This window comes from Carica papaya, chromosome 9, assembly GCF_054855325.1.
Source record: "Carica papaya isolate Zhongbai chromosome 9, ASM5485532v1, whole genome shotgun sequence".
NCBI classification, from domain to species: Eukaryota; Viridiplantae; Streptophyta; class Magnoliopsida; order Brassicales; family Caricaceae; genus Carica; species Carica papaya.
In genome coordinates this window covers 30,558,597-30,586,321 of record NC_142317.1, presented here as the reverse complement: position 1 = coordinate 30,586,321, position 27,725 = coordinate 30,558,597, and the positions used below count along the sequence as shown (strand labels likewise).

Here is a 27,725-nt window from a genome sequence, read left to right as displayed (position 1 = left end):
GGCGCCAAATATTCTGTCACCTCGATACCCCGTCCGGTATAAGGGTAAATTATATCTTCCAAACTTTTCTGGTAAGTCATTTTCTATCTTTATTTGACTAAGGTAACGTTCACGGTAGGGTTCTTTATGTATTGAGCCCGTATGCCCTTTCCTTAGGTAACCAGCAAGTCTTTCATATACAGATTTTCATCAGCAAACAACCAACAAACTCATACCAATATCTCATATCAAATTCACATATCAATTAAATTGTATTCATGCTGACGGTATATAACCAAAATAATCAGATAAATTGATAAGACTATTGAACTATAAATTAAGAATATGTGTTATACGAAAATCAAGAAAGTAGGACAGTACAGGAAAATAAAGAGAAAATTAAGACAATTGTGAACTAACTGGTTCTGTCTCCACTAGCAACCTGAAATTATTTTTAAAATTTTCTAATTTTTTCCAAAAATATAAAATTATATATCGTTAAGCCTCAATTTATTATAACGGAGAATAGGGTGATGGATCCTTACTCGGATCAATATTTCAAGATGTTAAACTATCTACTAAGCCTCCTAACGGTATTGAATTCCTTGAATTTTTCCTGCGAAATCCAAAATATTCGTTACATGCCTAAAAATATCCCAAAAAATCCAAAATCAATGTTCAAAACTCATTTCGGCCAAAATTGGGGTTCTAGCACAGCGTCGACTCCGTCGCCCACGGTAGTAATTCGCCTCGGTCTGTTCGATTTTGGTGGGTTTTGGCCGTATCCCTGTAGAAAAATACGTCAGGGGCCTCGGTTGGCCAAAAAATCATAAAAACACCGAACCTACCGGCGGGGGGGGGGGGGGGGACCCTCCAAGTGCAGCGGCTTCGTCAGTCCTCGTTCGCGGCTGAGGTTCTTTCTTTGGTTATCCTGCACAAAAAAGAACGGTGAACACAATGATCAAAAAATTCTGTGAAATGGGAACTTAGAAATGGGCTTATCGGAGGAATTTTAGAATTTTAGCCGCAGCAACTCCCTCTGGCTTTGCCCACAATTTCGGCTCACTTATCGTCCCTCTTGCTCTGATCTGAACGCAGGGGTACTCAAAATTGAATTTTGAGTGGGTAGAGAGAATTTTTACCTTTTCTGGTGGTTGGCGGTCGACGGTCGACCTCCTTTTCTAACATCTGGTTCTTCTTCTCCGGCGAGGGCTGGCGGCTAAGGTTTATGCTTTCATGTGATGTGAAGTATTTATAACCATCTCAATTTGATCTGAATCGTCCATCATGATCGATCTTATCCGTACGATCATGACTAAGTAAGAAATGAATATGGACTGTTCATCACAATTAATCTCGACTGTCCGATCACCTTTAGTGGAAAAAAAGATTCGGGTCGACGACGCGTGCGGGATCGATCATGGGTCATCTGATGGGGGGCACACGGATCGCCAGCGTGGCCTCCCACATGGTACCGATGTCAACGAACTTTGCCACGCGGCGCATTTTGGTTCGTCGAGGCCGCTGACTGAGCGATTCTACGTGGCTGAACTTTCTATTTATATTTTTACTCTCTGTTTCTAATTTTTCTTTCAAAAACACCCAAGAACTCTAATTTTCACCCAGTTTTTTCAAAATTATTTTCAATCTCGTTCTTAATTCATTTTTTCTCAAAATTTTACTTAAATAAAAATAAAATAAAGTAATTAATTATTTTAAAATAATAATTAAAGAATAAAAAATTTATCTCAGATCATTTTTTGGGCCCAGTATTACAACTTTCATCTTCTTAAGAAAATTTGGCCTCTCAAATTCGCTACTCTCTCACTCAGTCGAACAACTGAGGGTACTGGGCCTTGAACCTTGATTTCAGTACCCAAGTGGTCTATTCATATGTATGGTTCTGCCATAGGATCTTGATGAATGGAATTTCTCAGTTACGAAATACTGTACAATGCCTACCGGTACCTCCTCATATGATAGATCCTCATGGAGTAAGAAAGGCTCATGGGACAAGATGTGTGAAGGGTTTATGTTGTACTTGCATAGCATAGATACATGGAACACATTATGAATTCTAGATAGCTCTGGAGGTAGTGCCAGTTTGTAGGCAATCATACCAATCCGGTCTAAGATCTCAAATGATCTGATGAATCAGGGATTTAATCTTCTCTTTTTACCAAACCTACTGATCTCTTTAAAAGGAATGACCTTAAGAAACACTCGGTCACCTTTCTCAAATTCTAAATCCCTCCTCTAAGAGTCCGCATAACTTTTCTGTCTGCTTTGAGTTGTTTGTACGTTCTCCCTGATCTTAACTATCTTGGCTATAGTCTCCTCCACAAGATTTGGACCGAATAATTTTTTATCACCCACCTCTTCCCAACAGATTAGCGATCTGCATAGATGACTATGCAATACCTCGTACGGAGTCATGTCGATATTTTTCTGGTAGCTGTTATTGAAGGCGAACTCTATCAGAGGTTGGTGATCACCCCAATGGCCCTCGAAATCTAGAACACAAGCTCGGAGCATATCCCCCAATGTCCGAATCATCCTCTCTGACTTTCTATTGATTTGAGGATAGAATATGGTGCTAAGGGACAGTTTCATCCCCATGGATTGCTGAAAACAAGATCAAAATCGAAATGTGAACCTGGGGTCTCTATCGGATACCATTATCACTAGAACTCTATGTAACTCGATTATCTTTCGGATATACATTCTTACTACATTGTCCAAAGGGTCAGTCATCTTGATAACTAAAAAGTGAGAATACTTGGTGAGTCGATCGATAATTACCCAAATAGTATCATGTCCTGAGCATGCCTTAGGCAACCCTATTACGAAATCTATTGTGATATGTTCATACTTCTACTTCAGGATCGGTAAAGGCTAAAATAACCCGTCTAGGCGTTGATACTATGCCTTAACCTGTTGGCACATTAGATACTTAGAAACAAAGTCGGCTATCTCTCTTTTCATTCTGCTTCACCAAAACTAGAGTTGTATACTTTGATACATTTTAATACTTTCGGGATGTATGGCGAACTTGGAGTTGTGAGCCTCTGCCATTATGTCCCTTTTTAGTTCACTGTCATCAGGAACACAAACTTTATCCTAAAACCTGAGCAATCTATTGGTAGAGACTCGAAATTTTGAATGTACTCCCTATTTTGCATCTTTCTTGAGGGTGGCTATGGTGGAATCAGTTAATTTGGCTTCTCTTATTCTTTGGATCAGTTCAGGTTGGACAGCCAGGTGGGCCAAACATACAACTCTCTTTAAATCCTAAAATTGTATCTGTTGTGTGGCTCCTATTACCCTACATTAAAAAACTATTATGTGAGCTAACATACCTGCACTTTTTCTACTGAACGCGTCAGTTACTACATTATCCTTACCCGGGTGATACAAAATATTACAATCATAATCCTTGAGGAGCTCTATCCAACACCTCTTACACATGTTCAGATCCTTCTAAGTGAATATATACTTCAAGTTCTTATGGTCAGTAAAAATCTTAAAAATCTCCCCATACAGGTAGTAGCGCCAGGTCTTCAAGACGTGGGTAATGGTGGCAAGTTTCAAGTCATGGGTGGGTTAATTTTTCTCATGACTCTTCAATTGCCTACACCCATAGGTTATGACTTTGTCATACTGCATCAGAACACAACCTAACCCCAAGTGTGAGGCATCACTGTACACTGTATATCTACCTGTCTTACTCGATAAGGCCAATACAGGTGAAGAAGTCAACCATTTCTTGAGCTTTGTAAAGCTTTTTTTGTAGTCCACGTTCCATTCAAACTTAATGTTCTTCTTTGTGAGTTGGGTCAAATGAGCGGTTAGACTGAAAAATCTTTCTATAAACTTGCGGTAATAACCTATTATTTCTAAAAAGCTACGAATCTCCTTAACTGAAGTTAATTTCTCCCATCCAAACACTGTTTGAACTTTTTCGGTGTTCACTAATACTCTATCCCTTGATATGATGTGTCCTAGAACTATTCAAGTTAGAATCCACACTTGCTCAATTTTGCATACAGTTTCTTCTCCCTTAAAACTTGCAAAACCTGAGTCTATAAATAGAATAGGATATCATCGATAAACACAATGATGAACTGATCCAAGAATTGTCTCAAAATCCTATTCATCAAGTCTATAAAAATGGTTGATACGTTGACTAGTTTAAAGGACATGATTAAGAACTCATAACATTTGTACCTGGTTCAGAAAACTGTTTTGAGAATGTCCTCTGCCCTGATCTTTATCTAGTGGTAATCCGAACGCAAATCTATTTTGGAGAAGACCTGAGCACCCTCCAACTAGTAAAAAAGGTCATCAATTCTGGGGATGGGGTACTTATTCTTAATCGTGACTTGGTTCAATCGCTTGTAGTCAATACACAATCATAACGTCTCATCTCCTTTCCTTGCAACTGTGACTTCAGTACCCCAAAGAGATACATGATATCGGATGAACCCACTATCTTTTCTTAGTTCGTCTATTTCAACACGCCTCATTCGGTAAGGGGCAACAGAAATAGGTTGGGTGCTAGACTGAAGATTTATGGTGAACTTAACTTTCTTGTCTACTAGTAGTCCGGATAGTTCATCAAGAAATACATCCAAGAAGTCTAGAACAATTGAGATCTCTTGAATGCAAACTTCTTTCTTAAGTTTGCCCTGTATCACATCCTAGTTGGCTTTAACATCTTGCTGAGTTAAGTTGTAAGCTCTGCCTTGAATAGGAGGTCAGACCTGGTTCTGATTCTATGGGCACTCTCCCGCGTAATGTTGGGTACTCTCATATATACGACAAGTATTATTGAGACGATAACAGGGTCTGTCTCCATGATTCTTACTACAATGCTGCAAATCCTACAATGTCTTGTTAGCAGAGCCTGAGGAGGAGTCTGAGTCACTGGCCTAGACTTTTTGTTCTATTAAACCGGTACAGTGGGTGCTGGTCTGTGGTGTAAAACCAAGGGTCTGGGATTCTCCACTGCTGGAAGAAAGATGCGAAGGTTCCTCTCTATTAGTTGTGCCTTGGCCAGAACAGCTGAGTAGGTACTAAGCTCAAATACGTACAGTTGTTGTATGATCTCATGGCGGAGGCCCCACTCGAACTTCTTTACCTTCCTGCCCTCATTCATCATGCTCTTAGGGGAAAATCAGTCCAACTTTAGGAACCTTTGAGTCTACTACAACACAGTCATCTCACTCTGTACTAGGTGTGCAAACTTCATCTCCTTCAAATATCGGAGGTACTTTGGTAGGTACTCTGTATTGAAGGTCATCAGGAACTATTCCTAAGTGACTGGACCTGGTAGGGTGGCCTACTTGAGCTGCCACCAATGGCCTGCCTCTCCCACATGCATGTAGGTGGCAAGTACAACCTTCTTTTCAGAAACCACCCAAAGAGTCGCGAAGGTCTTTTTTGTCTCAGCTAACCAATACTCGGCCTCTTCAAAAGAGGATGCACCTATAAAGGTAGATGTGTTTAGTCTTTTGTACCTTTCAATGTAGTTTGGGTTCATCATAGGTGGAACTGGGTCCCATGAAAGAGGAACTGAATCGTGTTGGGGAGGGATCGGGTGGTCCTATGGTGGTATCGAATGTTACGGTGGAGGCATCAAGTTGTACTGTGGTGGTGTTGGATGATGCAATGGAGGCATCAGATTGTACTGTCATGCCGGATGGTATGGTGGAGGAGCAGGGTTGTACTGGGGTGGCTTCAGATCTTTCCGTTGTAAGGGTGGCTCAAATTATGGAAGCGGGAGAGTGTCAGACAGCTCCCTCCTTTCCTTTCGGGCTGCTGGGTAGAGATGAGTCTCTCCAGCATCTCAAAGAGTCGGTCAACATTCTCTCGAAATGAGCCATCCTAAGCTGCTTGATTTAATGGGGGTCTTCCTCTTCTCATTTTTTTATGCCTGCATTTCACAAGAAAAGGTTGAGCGATAGTTTGTATTTGGTATTTTTAGGTCTTTGTGTAAGGAATAGTTACGAGGAACGCGACTCTGATACCAACTGTAGAGGCCCAGAACTTAAAGAAAAATGAATTCATGAATTAAATGCGGAAACGATTAATAGAGTTAGGGTTTACGTTCCTTACACAATAATTTTGAATGTCCAATGGGGTTACGAGAATGTCCATTCTAAAAGACAAACAGAAATTAAAAAAATAAAACGAAAAGCGAATAACTAACCATCATAGGACAACTTTCACTAGCACTTAAAGGGAGTCCGAATAGTGAACTTCTCACAACCCTTTTGCTAATTAGGATCTGGATCTTGGTTCTCTTGATCTAAAATAGTTAATGAAAGAGTAAGTTATACTAGTCTAGTAAGAATATCACACTAATCACAGGTACGAAAAACTAAAAATTGGTAAAAAATTTAGAAAAATAACTAATCGAACCATTGCTTTATTTAAATACATTTAAACTTGAAAATATTTGTTTAATACTTACCATAACGAGTATTCTAAAGACAACCTATAAAGACTCATATCCATATCACTTTTCATTTTCATGCATAAGAGAACGAGAAATAATAACTTTCCTTTCTTACCTACTTACCGGTACTCCTGGGGGTCCATAGGGGTATTCTCCCTACACGTGAACCCAATATCTAATTTTATAATTGACCGGTCATTCCCATACCCTGTCCGGTAATGGGCGCTAAATATTCATCACCTCGATACCCCGTCCGGTATGAAAGTGAATTATATCTCCCAAACCATTCTGATAAGGGACTTCTCAGGCCTGTCCGACTGAGATAACATTCACGGTAGAGTTTCTTATGTACCGGGCCAGTCCGTCCTGTCCCTGGATAACCAGCAAGTCTTTCATGTACAGATTTTAATCAACAAACAACCAACAAACTCATACTAATATCTCATATCACATTCATATATCAATTAAACTACATTTATACTGACGGTATATTACCAAAATAACCAGACAAGTTGATAAGACTATTGAACTATAAATTAAAATTATATGCTACACGAAAATCAAGCAAGTAAGATAGTACAGGAAAATAAACAGAAAATCAAGACAATTGTGAATTAACTAGTTCTGGCTCCACTAGTAACCTGTAATTATTTTTAGAATTTTCTAATTTTTCATAAAAATACAAAATTATACATTGTTAAGTCTCAATATATTGAAACGGAGAATATGGTGAGAGATCTTTACCCGGATCAATGTTTCAAGACGTTGAGTGGTCTACTATGCCTCCTAACAGTACTAGGTTCCTTGAATTTTTTATGTGAAATTCAAAACACTCGTCACATGTCTAAAAATACTCTAAAAAATCTGAAATCAGTGTCCAAAACTCATTCCGGCCAATTTTAGAGTTCTGACATGGCGGTGCCGCCATGCTCCAGCGCCCACAGCAGCGATTCACCTCGACCTAGTCAATTTTAGCCGATTTTTACCAGTTTTAGCCGACTTTGGTCGTATCCCTGTAAGAAAACACATTAGGGGCTTCGGTTGGCCGAAAAATTTGCAAAAAACCGAACCTACCGGCCGAGGAGACCTTCGGGTGTGACGGCTGCACCGGTCCTCCTTTACGGTTGAGGTTCTTTCTTCGGCTACCTTATACAGAAAAGACGGTGAATACAATAATCGAAAAATTACATGAAATAGGAATCGGAAAAGGGCTCATCGGAGGGATTTTAGGGTTTTAGCCGCCGCGACTCCGTCAGACTTTGCCCACGATTTTTGACTCATCTGCCATCCTTCTTGCTCCGATTTGGTTACAGAAGTACTTAGAATCGAATTCCGAGCAGGTATGGATAATTTTTACCTTTTTTGGTGGTCAGTGGTAACTCCGGTGCGGCGACGGTCGGCAATCAGCCTCTTTCTCTAACGTCTAGTTCTTTTTCTCCGGCGGGGGCTGGAGGCTGGGGTTTAGGTTTCTGTGTGAGGTAAAGTATTTATAACTATCTCGCGTTGATCTAAGTTGTCCATCCGATCGATCTCGTCCATCCGATCGCTCATAAGGAGAAAACGAATCTGTACCATTTATCGCGATTAATTTCGACCGTTCGATTGCGCCAAAAGAGGAAACAGTTCTTGTTCGTCCATGCACACGGGCCCAATCCTGGGCCGTTCAATCGTGGGGCACCCTGATCATCAGCGTGGCTTCCTGCGTGGCACCGACGTCAGCGCACCTTGCTATGTGGCGCGCTCCGATTCATCGAGACTACTGATTTGGTAGTTCTACGTGGCTGAACTTTCTATTTGCTCTTTAATCTGTTGTTTCCAATTTTTCTTTCAAAAACACCTCTATAACTCAAATTTTTACTTTTTTTTTTTCAAAATTATTTTTAATTTAATTCTTAATTCATTTTTTCTCAAAATTTTACTTAAATAAAAATAAAATAAATTAATCAATTATTTTAAATTAATAATTAAAAAATAAAAAATTTATTTCGAGTCCGAGTATTACAATTTTTGTTTATAATTTAAATGATTACCCAATGTAATTTAATGTTAAAACTAAATTAGTGCCTAATAGGAGAAGGGCTTTTCTCACGAGGGGATTATTAATTTTTTAAATGAGTCAATAACGTTTAGTTCTTTTCAAAATCAAAACAGGCGAATGATTTGAAAAACAAAAGATTTCTAATCATCTTGTTTTGTTATCCAATAACAAAACTAAACCAATTAATTGGTAAAATGGGGATACAGAGTTTACCTGTTTAAAAGATATCTATTCCTCCCTCTTACTAGAATACCTTTTTTTTTTTTTTTTTACTGTATCATTTGATAACCCAATAAACAGCTTACCTTCAGTTCAAAGTAGTGTATTTGTTATTACTTATGTTATGAAATATTACCAAAAATTTATAATTTATAACTGTAATTTATCGTTCAAAATTCTTGCAGTAGTTTAACGCATTTAGATAGTATTGTATATATTTTCATTAGGTTTGAGTCATACTTCATCTCTTATTCAAAGAAAAAAAAAAAAAAATCACATAAAAAATATTCCTAAAACTAAGCCCACCATGTTCATGTCTGCCAAGTATAATTATGGGGGAAAAAAACAAAAAAGAAAGGAAGAGGTAAAAGATATCTGTGCACGTTTCTGTGTAAGTTTAGATGTGAAGAAAAGCACAAAGAGAAGCAGAAAACAGAGTAGCATATTAATAAATTATATCGTTACAGTAATTCATAATTTATAGTATTTGTGAGGTGAGAAAAAGGGTTAATACATATACATATGTATATATATATATATATATCTGAACTTGCTTTTCGCAATCCAAGGTTCCTTTCTTTTCCTACAAATGCTACCAAGGAATTTTCTTCATTCTTGGATCATCTCTCATTCAATCTTGTACTAATTTTCCCAGATATGTATACATATACATATACATATACATATATATATATATACATTAAAGGAACGCATTTCTAACACAGAACCCATTTCTTGGTCAAATTGTAAATAATTCAATTCTCAAGTTTTGGCTTCAATGGCTTCAGTTGCTCTCAAACGATTAGACACAATTGCAGAAAGCATGCCTGATGCCTTGAAGCAGGGACGCTATCATATTAAGAGATGCTTTGCCAGGTATATATATATATATATATATATATACACACACACACACATATGCATACGTATATTAGTTACGTAGTAATTATATGAGACAACCATATGAGCTTTATATATACATATATATATATATATATATATCCTTATCAAAACTTAAAAGATGGTTTAAGTAGTAATCTTCTGATAGAAACAGCATGCATTTTCTTTCTCACCCATGTGAACTTTGAAATTACAAGCAAAACAAGTAGAAAATTTAACATAAATACACAAGAAATTGGTCTTCTAATCAACAAAAGTAAAAATGAATTTTTTTTTAATAATTTATACGCCAAACACAAACATCATAGAAATTAAAGGGATACAATTCTACGTCGAACAAATACAAAATTTATAATAATATAATCACTAAACAATTCTTCTTAACATAACAATTCTGTCTTTCTATCTTATAGTTTATTTAATTAATTATTTATATGTGCTCACATATGCATCATGTGAGGTGAGATAGTATTTATCTATGCCTTTATCTACTTGCATAGATATTGCATTAGGGAAAGTATTTTCTGGGTATTATCCACACAGTGCAACATAATATATAAAGATGTCTAATAGTTTATATATTGTATATTACATACATGTATGTACGTGTATTTTGGCCAAAGTTTTTTCTTCTGGGTGTCTAACATTTTATTGGGAAAATCCAAAAAGATTTGTTGCAGAAGGGAAAAGATTAATGAAACGTCAAGATTTGATGATTGAATTGAAGAAATGCATTGATGACAAACATGAAAGAGAGAAGATCCTTGAGGGACTGTTTGGTTACGTATTATCATGCACTCAGGTTTCTTTCTCAAATTTTTTCTCTTCTTCTTTTTTTTTTTTTTTCCTTCTCCATTTTTTTTCATATGAAAACAATTGGGTTTGCAGGAGGCAGCCGTAGTACCGCCGTTAGTTGCATTTGCTGTTAGACCAAGTCCTGGTTACTGGGAATTCGTTAAAGTTAACACTGAAGATTTAGCTGTTGATTCCATCACTTCTTCCCAATATTTGAAGTTCAAGGACATGATTTTTGATGAAAACTGGTATCTATATCCTCAAATTTCTCTTCAAATTAATATATAAGCATGATTGTTTGCATAAAAATATAACGTGAATAAACAAAAGATTCGCTTATAAGTTTTTGTTGTTGTTGTTTAATTTTTGTTTTGACTAGTATTCTGAATACTAGTTTAGTAGTGTTTAAAAAAACTATAGTATTTTTTGGTATATTAAAATTTGCAATTTTATTAGTAGTTGTATTTTTATTTTTCATCATAATGAAAAATTTTTTCTAGATCTTGTCCGTGGAAGTAGGTGTTATTGTCGAACCACATAAATCTTCTGTATTTTCTTCTTTTACTCTTTATTTTGTATGATTGTGTTCATGATTCAGATATTCTACTTGATTTCTGAAGTTCCAAATTTGGTCAGCCAAAAATCATCTCTTCCAGCTCTGTTCACTGTCAACCCAGATGGTTTATTTTATATAAAAAAAAAAAAAAAAAACAAGACAAATTATAATTGGTCAGTGTTTATGAATGCAGGGCAAATGATGAGAATTGTTTGGAAATAGATTTTGGAAGCATTGACTTCTCTACTCCTAAACTCACTCTACCTTCTTCCATTGGAGATGGACTTAATTTCATCTCAAAGGTCATTTCCACAAACCTTCACACTGCTGTGTCTCTGTTCAACTATTTACAGGGCCTTAATCATCAAGGGGAGGTCAGCTTTATCACATTCATCTATACATTACATTATATTCTTCTCAATATACTAATTTCTGAATCTGTCACTACTCATAAATCACAAAATCTTGGTTGGCAAGTAATCAAGAATACTTTTGTATGACAGAATTTGATGATCAAAGAAAATATAAACAGCCTAAAAAAGCTCCAAAAAGCACTAGTAATGGCTGAAGGGATTGTGTCAGCTCAGCCGAAAGACGCAGTATATCAGGATTTTGAGCACAGGTAATGAGTCATTGAATTTTTCTTATGTGGGTTTTAATTACTTGGGGATTAAGATTGACTAAGAGGTTGGTTTTAGGTTAAAAGAGCTAGGGTTTGAGAAAGGATGGGGAGATACTGCAGAAAGAACAAAAGAAACAATGAATATACTTTCTGATGTATTACAAGCGCCAGACCCTGCAAAGCTAGCTAATCTAATTGCCAGGCTTCCCACCATTTTCAACATTGTAATCTTCTCTCCTCATGGCTACTTTGGTCAGGCAGATGTACTTGGATTACCCGATACCGGAGGCCAAGTTAGTGCATGAACGATTTACTTTTTCCTTTTTTCTTTCTTGTTTCAGTTTATTACATGTTCATTACATGTATGCAGGTAGTTTACATTCTTGATCAAGTAAGAGCATTAGAGGAAGAACTGGTTCTCAGAATTAAGCAGCAAGGTTTGAGTGTGAAGCCTCATATTCTTGTGGTAAGCTGTTTTGAGGATAGAAGAATTAAGACTTATACCAGAAAAGAATATATATCAAAGAATTATATGTAAATTTTGTATGATCAGATAACAAGGCTTATACCAGATGCTAGAGGGACAAAGTGCAATCAAGAGTTGGAACCTATTGCCAACACTAAGCATTCTCACATTCTTAGGATTCCATTCAGGACAGATAAAGGAATTGTTCGCCAATGGGTTTCCCGTTTCGATATTTACCCATATCTTGAGAGATTTGCTCACGATACAATTAGTAAGGTGCTTGAATACATGGAATGTAAACCTAATCTCGTAATTGGAAACTACAGTGATGGAAATCTCGTGGCATCTCTAGTGGCTTCCAAGCTTGGAATAACTCAGGTTCTGTCAATTATCTTCTTCACTTTAGTATAGTATTTCTACTTTAGTAACACTCAGCTTTACATTCATCACCATCTGTGGATTTGAATCCAGGGAACTATAGCTCATGCTTTGGAGAAGACAAAGTACGAAAACTCAGATGTGAAATGGAAGGAATTAGACACGAAATACCACTTTTCATGTCAATTCAATGCTGATTTACTCGCCATGAATGCAGCTGACTTCGTCATAACCAGCACATACCAAGAAATTGCCGGAAGGTTTGTTTTTTCAATTCACCGAAATTAGTTAACCAACCACCTTTTCGTATAGGCCTAATATATGCAACAACTATCTGTTGTATTGCTCAGTAAGGACAAGCCAGGACAATATGAAAGCCATACAGCATTTACGATGCCTGGTCTTTGCCGAGTGGCCTCAGGCATCAACGTGTTTGATCCAAAGTTCAACATTGTTGCTCCAGGTGCTGATCAATCTGTCTATTTCCCTTACACCAAGAAACAAAAGCGTTTAACCTCCTTCCATCCTGCCATTGAAGAGTTACTCTATAGTAGAGAAGACAACAATGAGCACATGTAAGTACAGTCTCAATTACTTGCAGATAACATAGAATCAATTGTTTAACTAAAGAGAAAAATTATGGTTTTGCAACAGTGGATATCTTGCAGACAGAAGAAAACCAATTATCTTCTCAATGGCAAGACTTGATACAGTAAAGAACATTACAGGACTAACCGAATGGTATGGGAAGAACAAAAGGTTGAGAGATTTGGTGAATCTTGTTGTTGTAGCTGGATTCTTTGATCCATCCAAATCAAATGACAGAGAGGAAATTGCAGAAATAAAAAAGATGCATGCTTCGATTCAGAAATATCAACTTAAGGGTCAGTTCAGATGGATAGCAGCACAAACTGACAGATACCGAAATGGAGAACTCTACCGTTGCATTGCAGATACGAAAGGAGCATTCATTCAACCTGCGTTATATGAGGCTTTTGGCCTGACAGTTATTGAGGCAATGAACTGCGGATTACCCACTTTTGCCACTAACAAAGGCGGTCCAGCAGAAATTATTGTTGATGGCATATCAGGTTTCCATATTGACCCGAACAATGGCGATGAATCAAGCAATAAGATAGCAGATTTCTTCGACAAGTGCAAGACGAATGCTTCATATTGGAACAACATATCAACAGCAGGCCTTGAGCGAATCAACGAATGGTATGTATATACCTGTATTAATGTCTATATTTACATGTGATAACCAAATATAAAAAGCTTAAACTTGATCACTAACATGACAAGAAACTTGAGTGATGTAGTGATTTTGTTGCTTTGCAGTTATACATGGAAAATATATGCAAAGAAAGTGTTAACCATGGGAGGTATGTATGGATTTTGGAGGGAGTTGAATCTTGATCAGAAGGCAGCCAAAGATCGTTACAATCAAATGATTTACAATCTTCAATTCAGAGAATTGGTGAGAAAATAATTCGACAAATCATTGTTGAATCAAGATGTTCCGGAATATTGATTTGCGTAATCTTTGGTAATCATATCGCAGGCAAAGAAGGTACCGATCACAACAAATGAATCCCAACAACAGGTATCAGAGATGATGACGGAATCTCAACTCCCGAAACCAACTGAACCACAACAAGAAACACCATTGGTGACACCTAAACCAGCATCAGTTTACACAGAAGAACCTAAAGGTCCAGCAGAAGGAATTAAACAAATAGCAAGAGAGACAACTGAATCTCCAAACCAACAATCAACAAGGCATGTAGCCAAACCCAAAACCAGCTCATTAAGAAAACAAAGTGCATATATATTTCTCCTTTTCTTTCATCTTCTTTTTCTTTAATCACTTTTATTTAATCCAGATGCTAACATTTTTTAATCTTGCTGGCTAAAACTTGCAAATATGTTGGGAAAAATTTTAAGAGATAGATTAGTTTTAAGTAAGACTTGATTGGAAATGGGAAAAAGAAAAGTGAGAGAGTAATAGAAATACTCAATTTGTGGTGGTTCCAAAAATTAAGTATAATTCATTAATTATCTATAAAAACTCAAATACATATTAGTTATTATTTTCTAACTCTTAAATAACTTAGAATTTCTTCTACAGTGAGAATTTAGAGCAGCTGGAACCTGCGTTTCCACTACGAGGCTTATGCTTGCTTTTCAGTTCTTGGTGCTTCGTCATCTTTATTCTCTACTTTCTGTACATATTAACAAAGCTATTTTGGTCATCCATGGTTTGATTTCTTTTCTATCTTGTACCTATTTCTGTATTGTGGTAATAAATTTCTTCATGCATCCTTCTTGTAGGAGAATAATGTAATCAGCAGCCCATATAGTGAAACTTAAATCCTTCTTGGAGGATTGAATTTTTCTTTTTAACCCTCCAATATCTTCTCATGATGATCACAATTACGCTTCACCGACTGCAAAGTTATTTTATTTTTGTTCATTCAACTTCCACAAGTTAGAAAAAAAAAACTCAGTTTATAATCTAAATTCAAATAAAAAAAAAAAAAGAAAATGCAAGAAAACCACTCTTTTAACTATAAAAAAGATAAAATTTGAATTCACCCCAAAACAGTAATGTGTTTATTATGTATTCAAAATTATTCAAATATCTTACCCAACCCATCCTAAGATCTTTATACATTTAAATCATATTTATTTAGTGTTAGAATATATAAAATATTTGCTATATTTCACTTATAAAATTTTATTAAGAAAACTGTTTAATATTCAATATTACCATAATTTTAGGGTGAAGATTCAAAAACTCTACAGCCTGCACAATCGCGGACCACAGTATATGTATGTAGTTTATAATTTATTTAGTCTCATTCTATTGAATCAACAAATTCTGATATTTATTATTTACAATAAACTCTCTGCGAGTAAAAATAATCACTTAATAAAACAATATGTTTAAAAACATTATATAATCAATATTTTTCTTTTTAGTAATTTGCACATATATTTAAAGAATTTTGTTATATAAAATACTATACGATAATAATTCTGAGTTAAATGAAAAATAATTTAAATAGCATTCGTTAAAATTGGTAAAAAAATTATAGGAACTTCAAAAAAATGTTATTTAATTTTAATTTAAACTGAAGACTTACAAAAAAAAAAAAAAAAAATTTATCACATTGCTCCAAAAATTAAAATGAAAATTATTTAAATTATGTATTTAGTCTTTTTAATCACCAATTCAGCAGTCACTAAATTAGTAAAAAATTTTAATAGGATTTCAAAAAGACTACTTTAATTATTTACATAAATTTAAGTTAAAAAGATAAGATGTACCACATTAACTAATACATTATATAATGCCGCTTTATCATCTCTCCTTTGACATTCTTTTCTTCATATGTATATATGTATACATATATACATACACACGCGGCTGACATGATATGGTCAATAATTTGTATATTGCTCACACATCATTGCTGCATTGTCTATAAAACCACATCATGATATAAATAAGTAAGATCACGGTGGACTTACCTGGATAGCCATCTCCTCTTGCTGTATACCCTTCTCAATGACAATAGCACCATTTATTAGCTTGCTTTAGTGGTAACTCAGCTCAGCCTTGACCTTTCAGCTAGCCGAGGAAGAAACCAAAAGCCAACATTTACTCTTAAGCAGCTATTCCCCAACAGATTCATCTGAAACCTTCCAAATTCAATTAAAGGTTTAAAGGTTCGCTGTTCCATGAGTTTCAAGATCACAAGGGATCAGGACAGGATACAAATCCCAATCTCACACACACAAGGGAGTTTTTTTGAAGCAATTGTAATGTTATGAGATACACAAATATTCTTTCACAACCAACCAATTAGAGCAAAAGCGATTGCGATAATAGTTTAAGTTAAAGAGTTCAGGTTTCATGACTCCTTTAACAGTAGAACATGACTCGCTTGACGTTCTCCTTGAGGGCGGGTAGGGGTCTCACAGCAGCACTGGAACTGGGTCCCCGCATGCTTCTTGCACCTGCACCTGCACCTGCACCTGCACCTCGTGCAGCAATAGTGCCACTTGTCATTGAACCACTGTCCGATGTCTCCGGTTCCATATAGAAACGAGCTCGAAATGCAGCTAGATGGGCATAGTATGCAGGAGGCACTGTCCATTTGAAAAATGAAGGTTGAGAAAAGGAACTTTACTTGCATTATAAATTTATACACCAAATAAAAAAAATGTTTACAAAAATTATTTCAAGGGAGAATTAACTAACCAATTGAAACAGATCGAGTGCATCTTGCATACCTGCAAGTATATAGAAGCATTAGCATCCTGATTCTTCAGTTAAAAGAACATCAGGACCAATTTTTTCATCTGAAGATAATCCGTAGCAAAATCATATGTGAAAGTATAATGAATATCCCATCCAGCATTAGTGTATCAGCACATCTAAAACTGCTTATTTAATAATTTCGGTATGCAATAAGACAAATCAAATATTCAAATTGTATCAGACAGATGGAGACTTACGTGTAGCACAGATTGTTTGTGAGGGACTGCAATGCATCCGCTGTGAACTCATTCTCATCCCATAGCACATGATAGTGAGCAGGCCGACTTGTGCCCTATGATCAAGTTTTGCATTAATAAGAAGATGCTTAGCAATAGTCAAAACTACAATTTATATTTATATTATCAAATTATTAGAAGAAAAGATCAGGGTTCAACCTGAATGCCAGCATGGCTGCATAGGTAAAAGTCAAATTCAGTTGGATGACATATTTTGGAATCCACTACTGTACCTGCACATATAGAAGGATGATATATTAACATGTGTCACCTCAGCAAAACAGATATACAACATCAAACACTCTTAAATCATCCAACCGAGTTTGTTACCAGGCAAAATATTCCCACTCTTGTCAACCGCATTGCGGTCAGAATGGTTATTGGCAAACAATCTTGTGTGATGACGCTTCTGAACCACAACAAAAGTAACAGGGGGCTGATAGTTTGGTTCCAAAGAGGCACATGCCTGAAAAAAAGGGAAGTGCACAGCTCATAAATTTGAGCAACAGATGCAGATGAGCAACAACATATAACTTTGGAGTTAGGGAAACTTTATGCAGAAAAGTTGTTTCACCTTCCGAATAGCATCAAGTTCATACAGAAGCACCTGATAGAACTGGCCTTCGCTAACCCCATCCCTGAAAATATAAATTAATTCATTAAAAGGCAGCAAAGAATATAGTAAAACAACGAGTAGTAGAATAAGAATATGGCAATACCTGTAAAATATAATGCGCTGTGGCTTATGCCCAGTTGCTCTACGGAAGGATATGAGAAGTTCTCTGAACCACAAAAATCCAAAACAAAAGAGATCGTTAGCTAGTCAAGTTGTGCTCCGCAAATTGAACTACAATAGTAAATCCAGACATACTTGATCATTCCACCAGACACTGTCCCTCTTACAGGATCCTGCCATTGTTTGAATAAATCTTGAATGAGCTCCTGCCTATGAGCTTGAGCACAAACTAGCCCAGCATACTTTGTGACTTCTGGCCAATCTTGAGAAGCCACCACCTGGAACTCAATTATAATTCTTTTGTTAAGAAAAAATGCATAACCCAACTAACAAGATACAGAAAGTGCAGATCTGAAAGAAGTATTAAAGAACATACAGCTGCAATAGATGGACTTGAATCCTCGCCAGGGTGAGGATGGGTAACATCAGCACCAAAGATAATGGTAGGTTGATCACTAACAAGTGGAATTCTCCTTGATATTGCATCAACAAGCACTGTATTTCTTCCTCCAACCTTCACATTTATCTTCAAGGCCACATTGGCCAAATATTGTTTACTCATTCTGAAGACATGTTTAGTCAAACAACACTGAGAAACAAGTCCAAGATCCGTCTCACAAATCCGTTTGAGATCACCTGCAAATTTTCACAACAAACTGTCGTGTATATGCTTCATATACATATTTTTGCATAATGCACTTTATGGAATGTAGCCTCTACCATAAAGAGAACCATTATTGTCAGGCAGGATGACAATTAGTAGGTCAAGTTCCTTTCCCTGGGGTTGCAGTTTGGTCATGGCATCATGATACCGAGTTTTCAACACTTTTTCCACTTGTTCAGGCCGAGCACTAATAGGTGGAAGTACTGGTTCAGGATTAAATGCCTATGCATAACAACTACCCCATCAGGAACCAGAAAACCACTAATTAGTAATGATTATAGGATAACCGCAAGTCTCGTACCATGCCCGATATGTGGCACATCTGTGCAAGTTCCTGACAAAATCCACGGGCCACACTTTCCTGAACTAGCCGAGAAAAGTTTATGCAGATCCAAGTATTCACTGTCCCCCCATTAACCATTTTCTGCGATGATACAATAGAATGGTATCAGCAATAATACTAAAAATATGATGACAACGAGAATCATTTACAAGACAATATTTGTAACTTTCAAAGATGAGATAACCATCCAAAAGTAAACTCATTTACACATCACGTAACTAAGACCCCCACCAAAAGAAATAAATAATAATAATAATAATAACAATAATAGTAATAGTAATAAATAAACCAAGCTATAGAGGTGGGGGATGGGGGGTTGGGGGAACCCACAAAACAATTATCATATAAAAGGAAAAGGGATCTGCACAAAGAACCACACTGTATGCAATTTATGTGGGACAGTAAGCTCGTAGTGGAGAATCTAACCTCTAGGCTTTTGAACAAATTAACGCCCCAAGAGCCCTCTAAATTTCTTTGATTTTAAGACATATGAGACTCCATTTCCCATTTTCCAACTATGATAGACAGTGGGAATTCAGGCTTCTATTTCATTTTTCATCCAAAACTTACAATTTAGAGATAAATATTTTAGTCCCTATAAATCTGAGGTATATCCTATACTTCACAATGTTAAGAATTTCGATAATCTAATATTCTTGAACTGATGTCAGAGACCCTCTTAATCAATGGAAATTGAGATCTCATTCACTAGCTTTTGTTGTGGCTTTTTTCCCCTCAAACTGCATTCTACATCCTAGGCTTTTGAACAAATTAAAGCCCCAAGAGCCCTCCAAAGTTCTTTGACATTAAGACATATGAGACTCCATTCCCCGTTTTCCAACTATGATACACAGTGGAAATTCAGGCTTCTATTTCATTTTTCATTCAAAACTTACAATTTAGAGATACGTAATTTAGTCCCTATAAATTTGAGGTATATCCTATACTTCACAATGTTAAGAATTTCTATAATCCAATATTATTGAACTGTGATCTCAGAGACCCTCTTAATCAATAAGAATTGAGATCCCATTCACTAGCTTTTGTTGTGGCTTTTTTCCCCTCAAACTGCATTCTACATCCAACAACAAAATACTTCTCCCATTCCACCATCTTTCGCTGTGGCTTTTTTCCTCAATCATGTTTCTACATCCAACAACAAACTACTTATTTAGGAAGCATATCCATACCACCATGCTACCCACTTTATTTCATTACAAAATGCAAGATATATTCACATTCCCATTTATTGATGATGATGAAGCCATTGCTAGGGACATAAAAAATGAAAGTAGGCTCAATCTTTGTCATCAAGGAAGGATGGTAGATATTTGGTTTTTTAAATACTGAAAGCAAGCACATCACCATAGTATGTATCTAGTCACATACAATAACTAAATCTAAGGTAACATGAGATATTCATATTTTTCAGCTCCACTGACATACATCTATTTGTAAAGTTGACATCATAATAATAATAATAATTACCACAATAATAATAAAAATAACAATGACAACAATAATAACAATAATAATCAGTGCTAATTATCTGTAAGAAACAAACACTACCAAGGCAAGGCTCATTCTCAGCTTGGTGCTACAGGTTCAAAGCCAGTTAGAACCAGGTTTGAGCAATGAACATCAACTTTATCAAGGATTCATACTCTAAAAACTAGTTTAGAACAAAATCAACAAATTCCCCGTTGAAAGATTGCGCAGCAATATCAACATTATCAGTAACTAAGGTCCTTCCTACACAGTAGTAATTCCAAGTATTTAATACAGACCACCAATGACTGAATATATTTCTATCCAACTCAGTACAAGATAAACATGAATTGGTCACTAGGAAGCAGCACCAAGGAATGCAAAGACAAATTCTGTAGCAGAAGATACCTTATTCATCATGTTCCATTGTCCAACTTGAGGCAGGCAATCCTTTTCTCTACCTGTATCATGGTATTTAAGCTACTAACAGAAGGATCTGATCAGTATTTAAACAGTTGCAACTAAAATCCAAAAAGGAAAAAGAAATCAAACTGGATGAAATCACCAACAGAAAATGATGATTTACCCATGGTGCAGGCAGAATGCGAGCTTCAACTGAAGCAAGCTTCTCACTGATTTTTATTCCAAACTCCTTCGCATAAGGGTCTTCATGGTATGCATTATGACGAACCGTCTAAACAATTAAAACAACCATATTAGAAAAATAATAAATGACTACTCAAACTTTCAACCATATGTATGGGCACATCTTAATAAGCATTTAACTCTTCATGAACAAATACATAAATTTTATCCAAACATAACAGAAGTATATGAAGAGAATCGAGATGACCAACTCATGTAATGCAATGGTAGTATTCCAGTGAACATGGAAAGTCTGAACAAATTTGTACTGTTTCTGTTTATGGCCAGTCAGAAGTACAAAGAGTAATGAATGGTTATTGCTTAAGTGCCCGTTTACACCATCTGCATGTTTAGTTGTAACTCTTTTATGAAATTGAATGTAATAATACTGCATATATTAATATATTAAATAGTTTTTCGATATTGATAATCACAGTAATAACTGTAAATGATTTTCAATCTAGCAAAATTGATTTATTTGAAAGTTTTGAAATATTTACAAAATAATTGAAATTATTACTCAAGAAATACTAAATTTCATTATCACATAGTTATATCGAGACTGTAATAAGTGCAAGCTCAAAAATAAATGAAGTTAAGAAATTTGCTATTTATACAAGAGTAGACAGACTTTAGGAATCGAACTATACATGTAATAATAATTTTGGAAATTTCAAAAAAAAAAAAATGAGTTCCTAACATATTGGCAACAACTTTGTCCCACGAAAATGAAGGAACCAATTAGTTCCTTGAAGATTTTTTTTTGCTCTGTACTACCCATCTTTTTGTCTAACCAAACATATAACAGTAAATGATGTCCAATCTTATAATTGTTCTGTACAATTAGTTTGTAGCTTTTGTTCTGTACTATCCATCTTTAATGATGCCCAATCTTATGGTTTTGGTGATGGCAAATGAGAGGTTTGCTACTAATTGCCTCTTGCATAAACCACAAAAGCTACAAACTCCAGAAAGCCACATCACTACTACAGACATATAACTGAAAGAAAAGGACAACATTAAAGCATTTGATAGCATGCTAAAAGCCAACAGGCAAGCGGAACGACATTCTTCCATGATAGGGCAAAAATAGTAATTAATCCAAAGCACAGTATTCCCATAGTCCAATATACTAAGAAGCAAAAAGATATATTAAAATTAAAAATCACAAAATTAGCACAATTTGACATTGTTTTCAAAGTTGTGTGAACTCTTTTGCTAACACAAACAGGAAAATATTTTTTTTTTAAATAAACAAACAGGAAAATCTTGTAACTAAATTATAAAAATTACCGTAAATAAAAATATCTACCCAAGTAACACACCTGCATGATATCGAGTTCTCTTTCTTTAGGACGTTGACAGGTCACCTTCAGCAAAGCAGTGATCTGTTTCTCATTTAATCTCTTGGAGTACCTCTGACCCTCAACTATCTTGCAAACCTACAGTAAATAACTCATTATAAAGCATATAAAACATGCCCATTGAGTATGTCTCTATGGTTACCTCCATAGGTAAATAATTTGGCCTCTGTTGATTTCCAACTTGCAAGCATGGCCATTGAGTATGTTGAATCCTGAACCCGTATGTTTCATAGAAATACTCAACCACAGATTTCATGGTACCCCTTTCATCAACTGGAAACCTAAGACAATGGTTCGGGAATAGATGTCAAGCCCAAGCAACATATGAATTTGAATGGCAAAAAGAAGCTTGCGATACATGTCACTAATACTCACGTCAATTCCCGTGTAGCCTGTGATGTTAAACCAGATATACGGTATTTTCTCCGCATATTTCCTCGGTGTGTAACTTCAACCTTGACTCCTCTAAGTGCTTTCTTGATCTGTTCATACAGAATGTAGGGCACTCAACAAAAAGCATCTATAAATTATAATCCACAGTATTTATTCCAATGAGCTGCATTCCATGCATTAGGTTTCACATAGCAAAGGACACAAACAGTGGCATTGCAATGATCATCTGACTAGCAACAAAAGAAAATTGAAGATAAAAAATGCCAGTGCAAAAGAATGGAAACATAACAAGCTGACATGAGAACAAGTTATGTATTCTTAACAAAGAAGGAGAAAGACAAACCTACCTTTACACGATCAGCATCAGATAATGGTCGAGAAGAAACATCACGATTCAGCAGCTGGGTTACGAACTCAATAACAGGCAACGGCTCAATGAAAGCAGTGGAGGACATATCTATAACATGGGTTGACACCACAAGTCTAGATTAAGGAACTTGTGGAGAGGCAATCTTACATATGATCATTTGTGTAGACCAATGACAAAAAGTGAAGGGAAAAAATACTGTACCAATATTCAGGGAGAGTCCCATCTGAGTAGGACGAATACTCTGGTAAAAACCACGCCAGCTTTCCAACCCTTCGCCAAGTGTTTGCCTCCTCCCAAGATCAGGAGAATAAAATGATCGGCCCACAGGACAGTAACTATTACAACAGTATTATCTAGTTAGCAACAACCCTCAAGTGAAGGCATAAATGCCAAGGGAATTGAAGAAACACAACAAATACCGAGTCGTAGGCAATTCACGCAGAACAATATCAAGAACTTGCAGAGCTTCCTGAGGGGCATCAGCCTGCCGGCCCTGCAAGAAGAGTCCTAAATGATGTAGGTCTGCACGTGCCGCAAATTTTATTACAACTTTGAATTCTCGTTCTCTTCTGTTTAAAGAGGAAACATATAATGATTAATATTAATTTTAAAGCTATTAAAATTATAAAACAAATGAAAAAAACAAGAACTTAGTCTGAACCTCTGGTTGCCCGATCCATCATCTTCATCAATGAGAGTTATTCGAAACTCCTTTGATGTGAAAGGAAGCGCCCCAGCAGTATACAGACTTTTTCGGCCATCGTAGGCAGGAAGACGCTTTCCAAGATGGGATTCTCTGTATAACCTAACCAGCTGCTGCATAACAGCACGGTTGACTCCTCTGGATGTGACCTCCGGTGTTATGGTCACCTAATCAGCATTAAGACCAATAGCCATTAGATTGGATTTAATTGGAGTAGGAACATTTTCAGGCATGGACCTCAAGGATAATAGAACTTACATCATACTGATGCAGGTCTTTGTTGGGTAACTCAGCAAAGAAATGGTTAGCCTTGACAATACACCTTGTGCCAGTAACACCCTTTCCAGGCCGGGAAGGAAACCTCATAGATTTGCTAGAGGGTGGCACAGGTTGAATAGCCTGGCTGGAAGCACCTTCCTGTTGGACAGAAAATTGCTGAAATTGCTGTGTTATAGAAGGATCAGGCAGACCAGAAGAACCCACATCTGCTGGAGTAACCTGAGAAGTCACCACTGCTTGATACACAGGCATGGTTGCTTGGTGCAGCTCGGGAGCAGGTGGTCTGGAGGGTCCACCAGAACCAGGTGTGCCTCCACGGCCACTACCATATCCTCCACGACCTCCTCCTTGTTGAGGTGGCCCTCCTCTTCCCCTACTTTGATATTCAGGAGGTCCACTATACTGTTGGGGCACTCCGCGGCCACGGCCTCCACCATAACCTCCACGTGCTCCTTGCTGAGACTGGGGAACCCACCCCCTTCCACCCTGGTATCCTCCTCCATATTGCTGCCCGGCACTCCTCTCTGTGGGTCGTTGAGATCCACGACCACTTCGTTCTGCCCCTGCTTCATGAGACTCGGAGCTCTCCCCAGCGCCAGAAGGAAGTTCAGTTCTCCTCTTCCTCACCATAGTGATGTCTGCACAGGAAATGGATGAAGAAAACTTAATGAGACAATATTAGACGCCAATAGCTCAATACCACTAAAATAGGCGCCAAAAATACAAGACTGCCTCAGGTGACACTTCGACACCATAAGGACCAACAGAGGTGTCAAAAAGATGAAAACCAAATAGACATAGAATAGCACCCTAACAAATTCTGGGAGTTGGAACAAGGAATGTAGATTGAAATAGCACAGCAATTACCGCTTCTCATAACTCCTAAAAAACACAGACAATTTCAGAAAATGTTTGATTGAAGGTTATAAAAGATTATTCGCTCTGATGAACAAGTTTAAGTAGGACAGAAACCAAATATCCAATAGCAGAATATATGCAGAAACAGATAATAATTTTCACCATCTGCAAAAATCAACTACATGAAAAGCACTGGTGTATTTGCTGTTGAAAAAATATAACAAATTACAGAACACCGTAAAATTAATAAGGAAAAGAATACAAGCAAACCCAAAACATTGGGAAGCCAATTTCAAGGGCGAATAAATAAACTAGTTCAGAAACCCTAAGTGATGCACATGTTATATTATCATTGCCAAAACCCCAACATCAAACTTGCGAAATAGCATAAAATAACCACCATTTGGTGGTTAACATACACAGTGAAAGATCGAGATCAAGATATTCAACAACAGAAAACAAAAGTTCTTGAAAGAAAAATTGTCGATAGCCGGTGAAGAGGTTTTCGGGAAAAACAAATAGAGGAATCCATGCAACTAAACAAAACTAATACAGATCCACCAAATACAGTCCGTAATCACCAAAAAAATGAGCCAAAATCTCAGAAGAAAACCTAGATCGATCCACAAACGTCAAAAGAAAACAAAACAAACAAGTGAAATCGAGAGAAATGACGATCAAAACAACCACAGATACAAGAAAACCACTAGTTTTACCTCAAACCCGGTATCGGGAAACCACTTTCTCGTCCACTGTAAAACTGAAAAGGAAAAGGAAAAGGCCAAGCGTACAAAACTCTCTCTCGCCCTCAAAGAAAAAGCAAGTGAATAGGGAAGAGTACTGCAACAGCTTTACTGCCCCGGAGAGAGAGAAAACTGTAATCCCTAAAAAACTCACCATTCACAGAGTCTCTTTATAAAGGAGGGGTAGGTGCACGAAAATGACAACTCCGTCCCTACCCTTTCTCTCCTCTCAGTCACCGCGAGCCTACCCTTTATTTATGTCTTTTACTGCCATATGGATGCTGAGGTGTTGCCCATCCTCTTTCTCTGTGTACAAAGAGATTTTTATTTATTATTTTTACCTATTTTTAAATATTATCCGACATACATTATTGTATATTTCTATCTTATATCCTAAGATTATAATAATTATTATGTTTTTATTTTTTTTAAAATATTTCAATCTTATATTAAGTGTAACCTCCAAAATTCTAATTTATGGAAAAGAGATGTTAGAGATCATTTCAAATTAGTATAATGTCTTAAACCATAATTTACAAAAAGGAGACGGTAGACGGAAAATAGACGTTAAACACTATTTGAAATTAGTATAACGTTTGAAACTATAATTTACGGAAAAGAGATGTTAAATACTATTTTAAATTAGTGTAACTCATAAAAGGTAATTACATGCAGTGGCACTAAATATTATTACACATATCTTATAACATAATAATTATAAAGGTCATTAACATTAAAGAAAATAAATTTATAATTTAAATGTGAAAGCGAATAATATAGTTAGAGTTTATATTTCTTATACAATAATTTAAAATGTCTAATAGGATTACGAGAATATCTCTTTTAAAAATCAAACATTAATTAAAAAAATGAATAAATAAGCATTCTATAACAACCTTCACTAGCACTTGAAGAGACTCCGAATGGTGAACTACTCACAACCCTCTTACTGATCGGGATCTAAATACTCATCTTCTTGATCTGAAATTGTTAATAAAACTGTGAGTTATACTACCCCAATAAGAGCATCACATTAATCACATATACGAAAAATTAAATATTGGTAAAAATAAGAAAAATAACTAACGAAACTTTTGTTTTAATTAAATACATTTAACAATAATACATTTGTTTGATACATACCGTTACAAGTTTTATAAAAATAACCTATGAAAACTCATATCTATACCATTTTTCATTTTTACACATAAGAGAACAAGTGACGGCAATTTTCCTCTCTTACTTGCTTACTGGAACCTCTGGGGGTCCATAGGGATATCCCCCTATTCGTGAACCCAATATCTAATTTTAACAATTAACCGGTTGTCCCCATACCCTGTCCGGTAATGGAAGCCAAATATTTCATTGCCTCGATACCTTGTCTGGTATAAATGTGAACCATATCTCCCAAACATTTATGGTATGGAACTTCCTAGCCCACGTCTGCGTAAGTGACGTTCATGATATGTTTCTTTATGTACTGGGCCCGTCTGCCTTTTCTCTGGGTACCCAATAAGTCTTTCATATAAAGATTCTCATCAAGTAAAATAACCAACAAATGCATACCGATATCTCATATTATATTTGTAGATTAATTAGACAACATTTATGCAGATGACATAGTTTATCATAACAAGGGATCGAGTAATCAGATAACCGAATAAACTAGATAAATCGATAAGACAATTAAAACTATAAATTAAGAATATGCACGATACGATAACAAGCAAGTATGATAGTACAGGAAAATAAATAGAAAATCACGATAATTGTGAACTAATCAGTTCTAACTCCATTAGTGACCTGTAATTATTTTTATGATTTTCTTACTTTTCATAAAAATAAAAAATTTTACATCGTTAAGCCTCAATATACCATAACAAGGAATAGAGTGAGAGATCTTTATCCGAATCGGTGTTTCAAGACGTCGCGCTGTCTAACACACCTCTTAACAGGTACTAAATTTCTTGAATTTTTTCTATAGAATCTAAAACACTCGTCACGTACCTAAAAATACCCCAAAAATTCAAAATCGGTGTCCAAAACTCTTTTAAACCAATTTTAAGAGTTCTGTCATGACATCGTCGCCGTGCTTCGGCGCCGGCTCTGCTATCATCGGTTGTAGTTCACCTCGACTTGACCGATTTTAGTTGGTTTTAC

General features: G+C 36.2%; 2 protein-coding genes across 4 annotated transcripts; one reads left to right on the top strand and one right to left on the bottom strand.

The window, feature by feature from the left end:
• The first annotated feature begins 9,375 nt into the window (after positions 1-9,375).
• Positions 9,376-14,971, top strand: LOC110825587 (sucrose synthase 7-like). The gene is made up of 14 exons (XM_088211442.1): positions 9,376-9,572; positions 10,266-10,398; positions 10,485-10,639; positions 11,141-11,321; positions 11,451-11,569; positions 11,646-11,862; positions 11,940-12,035; positions 12,123-12,413; positions 12,507-12,673; positions 12,764-12,988; positions 13,068-13,634; positions 13,755-13,893; positions 13,978-14,195; positions 14,545-14,971. The coding sequence occupies exons 1-14, from the start codon at positions 9,475-9,477 to the stop codon at positions 14,678-14,680; spliced, it is 2,742 nt and encodes a 913-aa protein (XP_088067568.1). The 5' UTR covers positions 9,376-9,474; the 3' UTR covers positions 14,681-14,971.
• A 1,138-nt stretch (positions 14,972-16,109) lies between these two features.
• AGO1 (Stabilizer of iron transporter SufD / Polynucleotidyl transferase) lies at positions 16,110-25,726 on the bottom strand. 3 transcript variants are annotated; one of them, XM_088211440.1, is made up of 22 exons: positions 25,539-25,726; positions 24,774-24,846; positions 23,944-24,602; positions 23,644-23,852; positions 23,402-23,551; positions 23,184-23,317; positions 22,960-23,069; positions 22,595-22,701; positions 22,362-22,500; positions 22,181-22,297; positions 20,797-20,904; positions 20,619-20,690; positions 18,681-18,803; positions 18,436-18,601; positions 18,092-18,351; positions 17,851-17,993; positions 17,554-17,761; positions 17,310-17,445; positions 17,139-17,212; positions 16,941-17,035; positions 16,684-16,715; positions 16,110-16,571 (listed from the first exon to the last, which is right to left on the bottom strand). In XM_088211440.1, exons 3-22 carry the CDS (start codon positions 24,592-24,594, stop codon positions 16,345-16,347), a joined length of 3,261 nt encoding a protein of 1,086 aa, XP_088067566.1. In that variant the 5' UTR covers positions 24,595-24,602; positions 24,774-24,846; positions 25,539-25,726; the 3' UTR covers positions 16,110-16,344. The 3 variants fall into 3 exon arrangements, with proteins under 3 accessions (XP_088067566.1, XP_088067567.1, XP_088067565.1); XM_088211441.1 differs by lacking the exon at positions 24,774-24,846 and having other exon boundaries at positions 17,554-17,617; positions 17,699-17,761; XM_088211439.1 differs by lacking the exon at positions 24,774-24,846.
• Positions 25,727-27,725: the final 1,999 nt, after the last annotated feature.